The sequence below is a fragment of the Bos mutus genome, chromosome 4 (genome assembly GCF_027580195.1).
Source record: "Bos mutus isolate GX-2022 chromosome 4, NWIPB_WYAK_1.1, whole genome shotgun sequence".
NCBI classification, from domain to species: Eukaryota; Metazoa; Chordata; class Mammalia; order Artiodactyla; family Bovidae; genus Bos; species Bos mutus.
The window spans coordinates 47,089,624-47,105,017 of NC_091620.1; the positions used below are offsets into that span (position 1 = coordinate 47,089,624).

The following is a 15,394-nucleotide window of genomic DNA, read 5'->3' on the forward strand; positions in this document are numbered from 1 at the left end:
TCTGTAGATTTATGGTGGATTATTTTCTGAAGATAAATGTTGGTACAGATGCCAAGTACTGAAAGTCATCAACGATGAAAAGGCAAGAATGAGTGTTCAACTTTTTTTGCCATGAGGAATATTTATTTTCAGTCCAAACTTTGGTGCTTATTTAGCCTTTCATTGCTTATTCATAGTAGTATAAAATATGGTTGAATACCACTACAATATTATAAAGTAATTAGCCTCCAATTAAAATAAATAAATTTTAAAATATGGTTGAATAACATATGAATTGACTAAAGCATACATTTCCCCCTCCCTCAAAAAACAAAAGAAATGAAGTGCTTACAAAAGTCAAAGTTAGATTCAGAAATATTCTTCTGATTTTAAGTTGTCGTATAATCACCCCAGATTATCAAAGAATAGATTACCTAATTTGTGTATTATTTTTGGTGGCCAGTGGTTCTTTGTATTTTAGTTCTTAATAGTTATGTTTGAGTCTTGCTGAGTAAGTTAAAGTTTATTCTGTTAAGATTGAGTAGAAAAAGAACATTTGATTCTGAAATTATGTTTATATTTTACTTAGTAGACGTGCATGTTGTTAATAGTGAAGATTTGCTTGCCTCTTTCTTGTGCCTTGGTTAAATGTGATGAATTATCTTTGCATTTAGCTATTTTGTCTTTTATATTGTGAAATTCCGGAATATTTTTAAGGAAATTTGTGGAGATAGGATTCTAAATAGCAATTGAACATCTCAGGCTGTGTAAAAGCATCTCTATAGGGTTTCTTTTACTATTTTTTTAAAATGTCTGCTTTCTTGGACTTAAAAATATTTTATAATATATGATATTTTGTAAATATTGTTCTTGGTGCAATAAAGTAAGATGAAACACTTTGAGTAATGTTCCAAATGTATTTTTAAAATCTCGTGATTTATTATTGTTATAGGTAATGATTTATCTTAGTAAAACAGACCTGTTCCCCACAGTTTGACAACTGGAAATGATATTTTGTGTTTGCTTTGATTTGGCTTTAACTTTTAAAATTAAGGGCGAAATGGCTTTTGACCTTGTGATAAACTATTTATCTTTTTTACCTTTTATAGATATAGAGCTGGAGGAAAGGGTGAATTTGATTCATTTCAAAGGTCTAATAGCTGGAGTTAAGTTTATCAAAGAAAGTTTCATAAAACTTTGCCTTTTAAGATTTTATTTTTTCCAACTTGAATTTAAGAATGTTGATTGATTTTAACTTTAACATTAGAGATAGAAGAGAGTCATAAGTTTCATAGACTTATATTTATTTAAATACCATTGTTTAAAAAAATCAAAATGAGAAATGGTACTGTTGGAAATAGTACTGTTTGGTACTAGTTGAACTAGTACCAAATAGGAAAATCCCTGGGATCTCATGGACTATGGGTTTTCTGTATTTTGAGGATATTGTTGGAGCTCTTGTTTCTGAATGCATTTAGACAATTTCAGGTAAAATGCTATCATGATTTACAGGTAATTGACAAAAAACAGCAAATATATGATTTTTTTGAGATATTTAAGTTCTGTATTAGTATTTATCTGATTATTTTCCAGTGTCTGGTGAGATATATTGACTATGGAAATACAGAAATTCTGAATCGATCGGATATAGTAGAGATTCCTTTGGATCTGCAATTTTCTAGTGTTGCCAAAAAGTATAGACTTTGGGGACTACAGATTCCTTCTAGCCAAGAAGTTACCCAGTTTGATCAGGCAAGTCACAGATTTAAAATATTTTTGTTAATGGAAAGAAAACTATGTGCTCGAAAAAAAAAAAAAATGTCTGGTTAAAATCCATTAATTTTCTATAATATGAAAGCTTGTATAAATTAGTGAAAAATGTGAAATGATGGAATAATTCAGAAGCAATTATATATTTGCGCTCATCTTTGCTAGAATACACATTATAGATCAGATAAGACTGGTGTTTGTGTGTATACACTTATATAATAAATGTAAATAGTTTCTTCTGATGAGAAAGCTTCAAATAGTCTCTTATTATTGAGAGACTGATGCATATAATTATTGTTATCTTTTGCTTTTGAGAAAATATTTATAAAATAAAAGTGATCTTTAGCTGTGGCCATAAATATCACAAATTTGAAATAAGCAAGAGTTGTAAATTAATCAAATTTTATCTTCTTGGCAGAGGCTCACACTGTTCAACATAGTAATTGGCAGTGACATCTCTGTTAATCTAGATTCCAGTTTGTATTCATTTCCATTAAATTTTAGGTTAGCAACCTTATTCTGGAAGACCTCATAATTTCAGTGGTAGTCAACAGGAATCCTATCTCCTTTTAAATCTGTGCAAAAATGGTATGCTTTTGGTAACTGATACTGCTATTGAAGGAATGTTACACTGCAAAGTAATCAGATATGTATTTTATATTCAGCAGCTCAGATGACTTATGTGAAAATAATCAGTACTAGCAGGAACAATAAAATTTGAAAACCTTCTCTTTGCCTCTCTTTTGTTCAGTTTTTAGTATCTTTTAGGTCACTGGGTGTAGCTTTGTCTGCACTGTAGTTACTTATAAGAAACATTTCTGTACCTAGAACTGTGTTGTTGTTCGATTACCAAGTCGTGTCCAACTCTGTGACCTCATGGGCTTCCCTGTTCACTATTTCCCAGAGTTTGCTCAAATTCATGTCTTTTGAGTCAAGTGATGCTGTCTAACCATCTCATCCTCTGCCACCATCTTCTTTTGCCTTCAGTCTTTCCCAGCACCAGGGTTTTTTTCAGTGTGTCGGCTATTTGCATTAGGTAACCAAAGTATTGCAACTTTAGCTTCAGTGTCAATCCTTCCAATGAATATTCAGGATTTATTTCCTTTACAACTGGTTTGATCTCCTTGCAGTCCAGGAGATCCCCAAGGGTCTTCTCTAGCATCGCAACTCAAAAGCATCAATTCTTTAGCTCTCAGCCTTCTTTATGGTCCAGCTCTCAGATGTGTACATGACTACTAGAAAGACCATAGCTTTGACTTTACAGACCTTTGTTAGCACAGTGATGTCTCTGCTTTTTAATACACTGTCTAGGTTTGTCATAGCTTTCCTTCCAAGAAGCAAGGATCTCCTAATTTCATGGCTGCAGTCACCATCCACAGTGTCTTAGAGCCCAAGAAAAGAAAATCTGTCACTGCTTCTACATTTTCCCATTTTTCCTAGATACCAGATTTCATTTTTATATGCTGTAACTCCTCAGCACACCTTTATATTTAGTTAGGACCAAAATGGTCAACAGAATCTGCTTGATTTAAAGAGATTATTCTAGGGTATTTAATTGGTACACTTTAAAAAAATGTATAAATATAGATTCCTGTACAGGTCTTAGCTCTTCTTCTGGAAAGGATTTATCAAGTATGTAATTGGAGTATAGTATACACATGAGGAAGTATATTTGTATTTAGCCAACAAGGTAAAACCACTTTTGTAGGGATTTCAGAATGAAGAAATAATGATCATTGGAAAAACTAGATATTAATAGAAAAAATAAGTGAAGGAAAACATGTTGGTATAGATGGTTAATATCTTCTTTTTTCTTATCTTTCTTAGGGCAGAACCTTTTTGGGGAGCTTGATTTTTGAAAAGGAAATTAAAATGAGAATTAAAGCTACCTATCAAGATGGAACAATAATTGCTCAGGCTGAGTATGGCAATGTAGATATTGGGGAAGAGGTGGCTAAGAAAGGATTTGCAGAAAAATGCAGACTCACTTCCAGCACTAATATCTGTGAGGAAAAAAAATCAGATCCTGGTCAGCTTGTCCTCAGGAACCTCAAAAGCCCCATTCCTTTGTGGGGGCATAGATCAAGCCAATCAAACTTCACCCGGCCAAAGGGGCGCTTAAGTGGGAGAATGTGTCTTGACTTGAAGAATGAAAATGATGCAGGAAATAATGTGACATTTCCAAAGTAAGATTGTAGTGGGACTTTTAGTCTTACCTAATTTTTGATTTATGTTAGAAGCTCTTGTCATAGTAGTCAAGGCTTATGTTTTTAGAGTCCTCAACTATGTCTGTGATTTTGAGGGATAATACTGATTATGTCTGTTTTTCTCAAACAGGTATTCCTCTCTAACACACTGAAAAAAAAATATTCCTCTTTAACAGGGATATTTTAATTAAAAGCCATTTTGAAAGAAAAATCATTTCTGAATTGTTTGAAGTTTACATACCAGCTCTTCTTTCCAAGTCTTTTGAATTTATCATAAAAATCTACCCCTAAATCTAAATTACTCAGGCAAGAGACAGAATTTCAGATAAACTTTGAAGTTTTTCCTATGGCTCTGAGAATATTTTAATGAGTCTTAGGGAATTGCCTTTTCTCTTTAACAAAAGAGAGGCTCTTTTTTCTTCCTGTAAAAATTTACTCTGATGGAATTTGATTATAACAAAAATGTTCACTTTTTAGATAATTTTTAGTTACAAACTTGAAGCAGAAAGCCAGATTTGATTTTTAAAAGTACAAAACCATCCTTTTACTTCTGTGTCATGATCCAGCCCATGATACTGTGTAATGGGTAATAAGCTTTTTGTTGGGATCTTATCAGTGCTTTAGGAACTAAACGGTTAAATGGAGTGGGAGTAATGAGAGACTGGAAGAAACTGATACAGAAATGGTTTTTACTATCTTTGCTGGAGTTGATACTGATATGAAAAAGTTGGAATATGATTTATCTGAGATTAGGAGGCATTATTTTTGAAGTATGACTTCAGTTATAAAATCTAGTTTGCATTAAAATGCTTTCTAATGTTGAAACTGGGTAAAGATCAGATTAGTTTCTAAAATTAACTTTATATAGATACACACACACATACACACATATATATATATATATTTTATTATGGTATAAAAAGCCAAATTTTAAGTTTTGATCTCTGTCACACTTAAAACAATTTGGTTTTTAAAATGAGTGAATTTGTTTTTAATAGGGAAAATTTGGCTGTTGGTGACTTTAATTTAGGGTCTAATGTCAGCCTGGCAAAAATTAAGCAGGACCAGAAACTGATTGAAGAAAATGAAAAACTTAAAACAGAGAAGGAGGTTCTTCTTGAAAGGTGCAAGGCATTAGAATTGAAAGTCGAACAGACTGCCCAGGAGCTGCAGGTATGGTATGTTTCAGTGGCTTAAGATAAAGAATGATCAACTGGGAAATTGTGTTCATTTACTCTTATTTTTTAAACAAAAATTTATTCATTTATTTATTTTTGACTGCATTGGGATCTTCATTGCTGTACACAGGCTTTCTGTAGTTGTGAGGAGTGGGGCTACTCTCTAGCTGACGATGCACAGACTTCTCATTGCAGTGACTTCTCTTGTTTCTGAGCATGGGCTCTAGGTGCACAGGCTTCAGTAATTGTGGTGCGTGGTCTTAGTTGCTCTGAGGCATGTGGGATCTTCATGGACCAGGGATCCAGCCCATGTGCCCTGCATTGGCAGGTGGATTCTTAACTACCTGATCACCAGGGAAGCTCTAATTTGTTCTTATTTGTCTTTATACTTTTCTGTCTCCTTTTCTTACCTCCCCTTCTTCTCCCTACTCTTGGTATTCTCTCTTTCTTCATACTTGTTTATAGATGAAATTTTTTCTTATGCTACAAACTAATCTTTGAATTTCATTGGATGTTTGAAAAATTAATAATTTCTCATTTATATTTCCTTTTATGTCCTTTAAATTTTAACTCTGGAAATATTCAAACATTTTAAAAAGAGAATTGAATAATTAGTACTATGTATCCATCACCCAGTTTTTACAATTATTAAATAGATAGTCTTTTAAAAAATCTATGCCTCCTAGTAATTTCAAAACAAATCCCATTCATAATAGTTTAATGTACATGCTTTAATGTATTATGTATCTCTAACAGAAAAGAAATTGAAAAGAGACATAACCATAATACAATTACATTTAAAAATTAGTAATAATCCTTTCACTAAGTTCACTAATTTATGTTCACACTAAGTGAAAGTCACTCAGTTGTGTCCGACTCTTTGTGACCCCATGGACTATACAGTTCATGGAATTCTCCAAACCAGAATACTAGAGTGGGTAGCCTTTTCCTTCTCTAGGGGATTGTCCCAATCCAGGGATTGAACCCAGGTCTCCTGGGTGCAGGAGGATTCTTTGCCAGCTGAGCGACCAGGGAAGCCCATAATATCATTTAATATCCAGTGTTCAGATTTCCCCTGTTGTTCCATGAATGTCATTTTATGTTTGGTTTCTTCCAGTCAGATTTCCAGTTAGGCCTATACATTCCATTTTGCTCAATAAATCTCTTAAAGTGCTTCATCTGCATCCTATTGTTGTTTAACAGGCTGCTATATCTCCATGTATTTCCTTTTATGATAGTTAAGTATCAAGGTTTGCTCAGATTCAGGGCAGTTCTCCCCCTCCCCCCAGAATACTGTATAGTCTTCAAATGTATAACTTTTTCTAATACCAAATATGTTACCCCAACACGAGTTGCCATTCCTCTAACATCAACTGAATGGCCTACAGTTAATTTTTGACACTAAATGCCAAGAGTTATCTCAGACTCCACAAGGATTAAGTCCCTCAAGACTTAGCTCAATTCAAGCACTAGCCACAAATCAGGTCCCAGGCTACCCACACTTTTTTCTATCAGTTTAAGACTTCCTATGACCCACTTCCACACCTTGCTCTCAATTCAGTAATTCAGTAACAACTGTCAGGACTCATGAAAGTGCTGTACTTACGATGACAGTTTTATTATAAAGGATACAATTCATAAACAGGCAAATACAAGAAGAGACGCAAAGGGGAAGTTATGATGGGAGTGGAGATGGAGATCGTTTGGAGGATTCTCTGGACCAGTCACTCTTCCAGCACATGGATTTGTTCACCAGTCTGGAAGCTTCCCCCAGACCTCATCATTCTGAGTTTTTTAAAATCAAGGTTTCATTACTTGGGCCTGGTTAAGTCATTGACCATTGGTAGTTGAACTCAATCTCCAACCCTTGAATTCATATGTGGCATTCTTCAGGGAACACTGCCGCATAAATCCTTTAAAATTTTAGTTACACCTAAAAGTTGTTTAAATAACAGTAGAAATACAGTTTCCTATGTGGGTCTGACTAAGATATGTTTGTTCTTTGCTTCAGCAAGAGAAAGCAACTACCATGGATTTGACTAAACGTTTGGAAAGCACTCTGAAGACTTGTATAGGTACCAGAATGAAAAATCTGGCAGCTAAGGTTGAAATATTGAAAGAAATTAGGTAGGTAAAAGTGAATTTTTGAGGAAGATGGTTTAAAACAATGCTGATTAGTTTGTGCTTTGTTTAATTTCTTTGCCTTTCATTTTTGCTTTTTCTTTTTTAAAATTAATTATTTTAGTGGGGACCCTTGATGGTTTTATTCCTGTTTTACACTCTCTCTCTTTCTATATATATATATATATATATATATATATATATACACGCATATATATAGCTGTTCAGTTATAGCATTGGTTTCTACCAAACATCAACATGAATCAGCCATAGGTTTACCCATGTCCCCTCCCACTTCATATTTACTTTGAAACTTATTCTTTGTATTTTCATTATTTTAAAGACGGAAACTAAAGATAGTTACTCCTGAGACAAATTTTATACTGTTTTTATAGTGTTCTGTTGTCACCGTGTGGGATGATAGTATCTAAAGTTATATGTGAGAATGGAATTAAAAAGTCAACACAGTTTCTAAATAATAGTTTGATGGGAAACTACTAGGTCCCATTGTTTTGCTTGGGGTTATTTTCAGTCCTATACAGAAACTATTATAGATTTCAGTAATCCAAATTATTTAATTATACTCTGTCTGCTGCTGCTGCTGCTAAGTTGCTTCAGTCGTGTCCAACTCTGTGCGACCCCATAGACGGCAGCCCACCAGGCTCCCCCGTCCCTGGGATTCTCCAGGCAAGAACACTGGAGTGGGTTGCCATTTCCTTCTCCAATGCGTGAAAGTGAAAAGTAAAAGTGAAGTCGCTCAGTCGTGTCCGACTCCTAGCGACACCATGGACTTCAGCCTACCAGGCTCCTCCGTCCATGGGATTTTCCAGGCAAGAGTACTGGAGTGGGATGCCATTGCCTTCTCTGATACTCTGTCTAAAGAAAGACAAAAGTAGTCTTCCTAAATTACAAGAAAAATGATCTTCATGAAGTCAGAAGAAAAGCAGTTGGTTAGCAAGTCTCATACAGTTTAATCAGCATGTCTCAGATTCTATATGTGAATTATGTAAGTATTTTACTTTATAGATAATTGCTTTATTGTTGGTTAGGGATAATTTTCCACCTTTATTGTTGGTTAGGGAATGTGGAAAAAATAGTTCTCACAACAGTCTAGTTCTCTTTTTGTGCTGTGCATAAAACTGCTGTGCAGTAATTCATTTCCTCATGTACTTGGAAACACTAAGACGTTGCTCTCAATTAACACTATGTGTTCATCTTTTGTCCAGTGGGAATCTGTATTTTCCAGTATAAATCTGTCAGTCATCGTCTGGTTTATAGGTTTTAAAGAGTTTGAGTAATTTGGTCTCTCTAGAGGTTAATCAACTTTTAACGCACAGCCAAAGTGACTACTGGCAAAGCTGTGAGACAGACTTTAGACCAGAACAGTTCAGTATATTTTAACCTGTATTTGAGGAAATAGTGTGCTATTAGAATGGTGGAAGTCCGGTTGGAAGCTAAAACAAACAAAATGGTGAGTGAGCCATGTTGGTTTTCCTAATTGGCCTCTCTGATTGCTTTGTTGGGATTTTTTGGGATTTTTTTTAAGATTATGCAAATGCTGGTCTGCTTATTAAGGTCCAAGGACTCTGTGCCTTCATCTTGATAAAATTGGCTTAAATATAACATTTTAAAAGAAGTATTTACAAATCTAATTTTATATCATTTTAATTCTGCAGACTTTTGAAGCTGTCTTTATAAATATTTAATTTTTTCCCAGTGAAATGTATTTTTAGTCAAAGGTTTGTATCAAAGTTACCTATGATTTTATATAGTTTTAAAAAATACCTTTTCATAGTCAGTGTTGTAAATAGTAACTTTAGACCATTACTATTTGTGTAATTTTTTTTCTCACACCACCTTAAACATTTCTTGATCTTTTCCTTTTGCTATTTTTTTTTTTTTTTTTAAATAGACGTGTCAGTATCAGTGTTCGTTTTGGAAATGACCTTTCAGATGCTATACAAGTGTTGGATGAAGACTGCTTTACTATCCCAGCTTCTTTGAATGAATTAGAGCTAATTTGGGCAGAATATAATCTGGCTCAGGAGAAGATTCAAACTTGTGAGAATGTGGTAGGTCAAGAATTTTTCTCCATTATGATTTTTATCTGTTGAATATAAGGAGATAATATCTTTCAAAAAAGCAGAAGGACTGCAGATATTGTAATGATACTTTATATGAAATCTTTAACTTTTGAAATATCTTCATATTAGTAATTTGATTTCTTTTGTTGCCTTAGAAGAAAGGTAAGGTAAATGAGTAGTGATTGTGGAAAAGGGTTAACAAAATCTTTTCCCCTTTTGCCTGAGGATTTACCTCTCCCTGTTCCCTTAGTAATTTGATAAATTGAAATTTCAGTCATGTTACTGGCAACATTGTTTAGGTAAATAAAATCCCTGATTGGTAAATTGTATCTGGATTGGGAGGAACTGCAAACTACAAATACTAAACAACTGGGCATACTCCCTGAGGGACCCTGGAAGCTATACCTATAAGAGGTAATGGTTTTTGAGGGGCATGAGGCTTATAAGCTGGGATGACTCCCACACCTGCTAATGTGGATCTTCTGGTCAGAGGGGCATGCTTTATGCTACAGTATAGGACTCTGCCTTACTAGTAAATGCTCTCTAAATCATCTGTTCTTGAAAGGTGGTTATATGTGGGTGCCTCCCTGGTGGCTCAGACGGTAAAGCGTCTGCCTGCAATGTGGGAGACCCAGGTTCGATCCCTGGTTAGGGAAGATCCCCTGGAGAAGGAAATGGCAATCCACTCTAGTACCCTTGTCTGGAAAATCCCATGGACGGAGGAGCCTGGTAGGCTACAGTCCATGGGGTCACAAAGAGTCAGACACAACTGAGTAACTTCACTTTCCTTTCCTTTCCTTTATATGTGGGTAGGGAAGGGATATGAAGAATGGAATATTTCATGTGAATTCTTAATTAGTGTAGGTACAAATATTGTTTCCTTTGGGAATTTTCTTTATTATACTCAGCTGAGTAGAACTCCATGTTTTTCATATAAGATATCTGATACAATAATCATAGCTTTCCATAGTACCTATGAGCTCTATTCTTGAGTTTGGAGTTGTCCTATCTTAAGTATTGGTGGTTTCTGCCTCTGAAGATTGTACCCTAAAGGTCTTATTCCCTAGTCATAGCTAGTTTGGCCAGTTGGCAGCCTAACTGGCTCTGAATGAGAAAAGTAGATAAGATAACTAAGCCTTTGGAAATGCCAGGAATATTTAATTTGGTTGCTGCTAAGTCACTTCAGTCGTGTCCAACTCTGTGCTACCCCATAGACGGCAGCCCACCAGGCTCCCCTGTCCCTGGGATTCTCCAGGCAAGAACACTGGAGTGGGTTGCCATTTCCTTCTCCAATGCAGGAAAGGGAAAAGTAAAAGTGAAGTTGCTCAGTCGTGTCCGACTCTTAGCGACCCCATGGACTGCAGCCTACCAGGCTCCTCCGTCCATGGGATTTTCCAGGCAAGAGTACTGGAGTGGGGTGCCATTGCCTTCTCTGATTTAATTTGGTTAGGGGATTAGATTTGGGTTACTTTACACATTAGACCTTTACTGGTCACTTCTGATGATAGACGAAAACAGGTGACAGAGTAATAATTTTTGAATCTTTTAGAAACACGTATGTATAGGTACTTTTATGTATAGGTACTTTTTAAACATGGGCATTTTTGCTCCTCAGGAAAATGAGGCCCACAAGGTTTAAGGAAATTGCTGAAGATTACATACTTCTAAATGTTAATCTGGGATTTTAAACCAGATGTCTTGATTGCAAAGTGTATTCTATTTCCATTTAAACCATACTGCCATCATTAAAATATTTCACAATTATTTTCATGTAGTAAGATGAAACTTGAAAAAGAACTGCTTTTTAACTTTTGTTTTGTCATTTGAAAATTCAGTGGCACCCCACTCCAGTACTCTTGCCTAGAAAAGCCATGGACCGAGGAGCCTGGAAGGCTGCAGTCCATGGCGTCGCTAAGAGTCAGACACGACTGAGCGACTTCACTTTCACTTTTCACTTTCATGCATTGGAGAAGGAAATGGCAACCCACTCCAGTGTTCTTGCCTGGAGAATCCCAGGGACAGGGGAGCCTGGTGGGCTGCCGTCTATGGGGTAGCACAGAGTCAGACACGACTGAATCGATTTAGCAGCAGCAGCAGCAAAGTGATTCAGGACACGGAGGGAAAAAGGTCTTATATGTCTGTCAGATTTGGTATTCTAGTAGGACAAATGTGATTTTTTAAAACAATTTGTCTCCACTACTGCTGACATTTCAGGACTTACTTTTGGGCTTTATTGCCCTAAAGTTCATTTGACAGATTGAAGAGTAGATTACTGTAGATTATTAAGGATAGAGGCATAATTGTCCCTCAGATAAAGTTGTCTTTTTATTTCCCTTGTTGTATTTAATTTGCATCTTAAGATTGTTATTTTCATTTATATATTTTGCACAGTTCTTTAACTTGATTGCCATGTGTACTTTTTAAAACATTTTTTATTTGTGTATTTATTTTTGCCTGTGCTGGGTCTTCATTGCTCCACAGACTTTTCTCCAGTTCTGGCACACGGGGGCTACTCTCTAGTTGTGATGCGTGGGCTTCTTATTGCGTGGCTTCTCTTGTTGAGGAGCACAGGCTATATAGAGCACCAGGGCTTTAGTCGTTGTGCTTCCTGGGCTGTAGAGAACAGGGTCAGTAGTTGTGCACATGGGCTTACCTGCTCCGTGGCATGCTTCCCAGATCGAATCCACATCTCCTGCATTGACAGACTGATTCTTTACCACTGAACCACCAGAAAAGCCCGCCATGTGTACTTTGGATGAAATAGAGTCTTTTCTTTTGTCTTCATAATTAGTTATATAACGGTCTGGTTGAAGTGACGTGAAATTGCTCAGTCGTGTCTGACTCTTTGTGACTCCATGGACTGTAGCCTACCAGGCTCCTCAGTCCATGGGATTTTTCTAGGTAGGAATACTGGAGTGGGTTGCAGCTTACACAAAAAAGAATATTCTAAAATTTGGACTTTTAAGTGTATGTACCTCTGTTACAAGTAGTAGAGACACAAATTTAAAACGTCCTATTCCTCTCTCTACTTCGGGTATAGGACAAATATATAAATAGGTAGTTTTAATATAGTTTATTAAGAACTATAATAGAGCTAATGCATAAGGTTCTTGGATATCTCTCATATCTGTTTCCAGGCATAGCTTTTTGGGGGAATTGGAAGTTTTATCCTGCTGGAGATTAACTAAATCTTGAAAGATAAATAGATGAAGGAATTAAGCATGGAGTGGGAGTAGGAAGGAGGCAGTATGTAATTAGTCAGAGACACTTGTATAATTTTCTTAAGTAAAATTTTATTGTTTCAGAAAAGTAAAGATTAACAGAGCAGAATTGTGGAATTTAAATCTTATTTCTAATTAAGGGAAAGAAACTTTGTCAGTTTGGTGATCTAAGAAGAGAGGGGTTTGTCTTAAATATTATTATGTTGGAGAATGTAATGTTAAATTTTGCTAATTTTAAGAGATCAGTTCTTTTCATATAGTTCAGTGTGTAAAAACACCTGATATATTAATGATGGTTATTCCCTTTTTCCTTCCTTCAGAATGAAGGGAATATTTTGATTGCTGAAAGAAATGAAGTACAACAGAAGCTGTACATGGCAGTAGAAGTTTTTATTCTGGAAGTTGATGAGTTATCTCTTAATAAACGCTTAAAAACGTTGCAGGTTGGAATTTTAAAAGATATTAAATATATATTAAAATATGTTTACCATTTGAGAGCTGAAATTAGCATTTGTCTTTAGACTTCAGACAGTACTGATGGCTGCAGAACTTTTTCTTTTCTTTGATGAATCCTAGTTTCTTTTAATGATGTTAAAATTTTATATTGATATATTTAATATGTTTTTATATATATGTATGTATGTATCCTGCAAACAAGGTAAATAGTCAGGCATCTAAGGCTTGTTAGAGCAGCATTCATTGGGAAAACTCACAGAGACAGGAGCAGTAGCAAGCAGGTTAGCCATTTTTCTAGCAGAAAATCTAATAAAGCCTTTATGTCAGAGAGGGATCTTGATCCTTGAGTGATAATGGCTTCTAAGATCTGTAGATAGAGTACAGTAGCTCATAAGATATTGTGGAACCTTCAGTCAGTTCAGTTCAGTCGCTCAGTCATGTCCGACTCTGCGACCCCATGAGTCGCAGCATGCCAGGCCTCCCTGTCCATCACCAACTCCTGGAGTTCACTCAGACTCACGTCCATCGAGTCAGTGATGCCATCCAGCCATCTCATCCTCTGACATCCCCTTCTCCTCCTGCACCCAATCCCTCCCAGCATCAGGGTCTTTTCCAATGAGTTAACTCTTCGCATGAGGTGCCCAAAGTACTGGAGTTTCAGCTTCAGCATCATTCCTTCCAAAGAACACCCAGGACTGATCTCCTTCAGAATGGACTGGTTGGATTGCCTTGCAGTCCAAGGGACTCTCAAGAGTCTTCTCCAACACCACAGTTCAAAAGCATCAGTTCTTCGGCGCTCAGCCTTCTTCACAGTCCAACTCTCACATCCATACATGATCACAGGAAAAACCATAGCCTTGACTAAACGGACCTTTGTTGGCAAAGTAATGTCTCTGCTTTTGAATATGCTATCTAGGTTGGTCATAACTTTCCTTCCAAGGAGTAAGCATCTTTTAATTTCATGGCTGCGATCACCATCTTCAGTGATTTTGGAGCCCAAAAACATAAAGTCCGACACTGTTTCCACTGTTTCCCCATCTATTTGCCATGAAGTGATGGGACCAGATGCCATGATCTTCGTTTTCTGAATGTTGAGCTTTAAGCCAACGTTTTCACTCTCCTCTTTCACTTTCATCAAGAGACTTTTTAGTTCCTCTTCACTTTCTGTGGAACCTTATCTTCAGTCAAATCCTACCATTTCAGAAATGACTAATTTGGAGTGAATGAGCACGACCGTGTTATCATTCCACCTATTAGCATAGTATTTCTTTCTGTTTATTGAGATCTTTTATATCTTTTAATGTTTTTTAAAATTTTTCTCTAAGTCCTCATGCATTTTCTTGATTTAACTCCAAGATGTTTACACTTTTGGTTCCTTTTGTGAATGCTATCTTTCAATTCCCTTGTTCTTTTGATGGTATAGAGGGATACTAATGATTTTTATATATTGATGTTTTTCTGGCAACTCTGCTGAACTCTTTTTTAGTTTTTGTCAGTTGATACTCTTTGAACTTTCTATGTGATTATATCATTTGAACAGAATAACCCTCTTCTACATTTTATGTATCTTTGAATTTTTACTGCTTTTGACAGTATCTTTAATACCAAGCTGAATACTAGCTATCTTGTTGTGGACTGTAGGGAGGGGATAAGCTTGCTGTAAAATTGGATAAAAGGTTATTAAGGGACATCCGAGCACTTGTGTCTTTCTGTCCACCTGGTTGAAGATGGTGTTGTTCAGTCACTCAGTCGTGTCTGACTCTGCGACCTCATGGATTCCAGCATGCCAGGCTTCCCTTTCCTTCACTGTCTCCTGGAGTTTGCTCAAACTCATGTCCATTAGGTCAGTGATGCCATCCAGCCATCTCATCCTCTGTCATCCCCTTCTCCTCCTGCCTTCAGGCTTTCCTAGTATCAGGGTCTTTTCCAATGAGTTGTCTCTTTGCATCAGGTGGCCAAAGTATTGGAGCTTCAGCTTCCACATCAGTCCTTCGAATGAATATTCAGGACCAATTTCTTTTAGGATTGACTGTTTTGGTCTCCTTGCTGTCCAAGGGAGACTCAATTCAAGATTGAGTCTTCTCCAGCACCACAGTTCAAAGGCATCGATTCTTCAGTGCTCAGCCTTTTTTATTGTCCAGCTCTCATATCTGTACATTGCTACTGAAAAAACCATAGCTTTGACTATATGGACCTGACCTTTGTTGGCAAAGTAATGTCTCTGCTATTTAATATGCTGTTTAGGTTTGTTGTAGCTTTTCTTCCAAGGAGCAAGCGTCTTTTAATTTCATGACTACAGTCACCATCTGTAGTGATTTTGGAGCCCAAGAAAATAAAGTTTGTCACTGTTCCATTGTATCCCCATCTGTTTGCCATGC

The 15,394-nt window shown here is 36.2% G+C and overlaps 1 protein-coding gene and 1 non-coding gene across 2 annotated transcripts in view; both read left to right on the forward strand.

The window, feature by feature from the left end:
* Positions 1 to 15,394, forward strand: part of STK31 (serine/threonine kinase 31) — an 83,272-nt gene that overhangs the window by 21,469 nt on the left and 46,409 nt on the right. Inside the window, exons 5-11 of the mRNA XM_070369437.1 lie at positions 8 to 82; positions 1,573 to 1,731; positions 3,577 to 3,935; positions 4,955 to 5,129; positions 7,146 to 7,261; positions 9,168 to 9,327; positions 12,881 to 13,003. Coding sequence (XP_070225538.1) covers positions 8 to 82; positions 1,573 to 1,731; positions 3,577 to 3,935; positions 4,955 to 5,129; positions 7,146 to 7,261; positions 9,168 to 9,327; positions 12,881 to 13,003 — 1,167 coding nt within the window. The remainder of the gene's footprint in view (positions 1 to 7; positions 83 to 1,572; positions 1,732 to 3,576; positions 3,936 to 4,954; positions 5,130 to 7,145; positions 7,262 to 9,167; positions 9,328 to 12,880; positions 13,004 to 15,394) is intronic.
* Positions 9,924 to 9,995, forward strand: TRNAC-GCA (transfer RNA cysteine (anticodon GCA)). Its single transcript has one exon. It is a non-coding gene; the product is annotated as a tRNA-Cys (tRNA).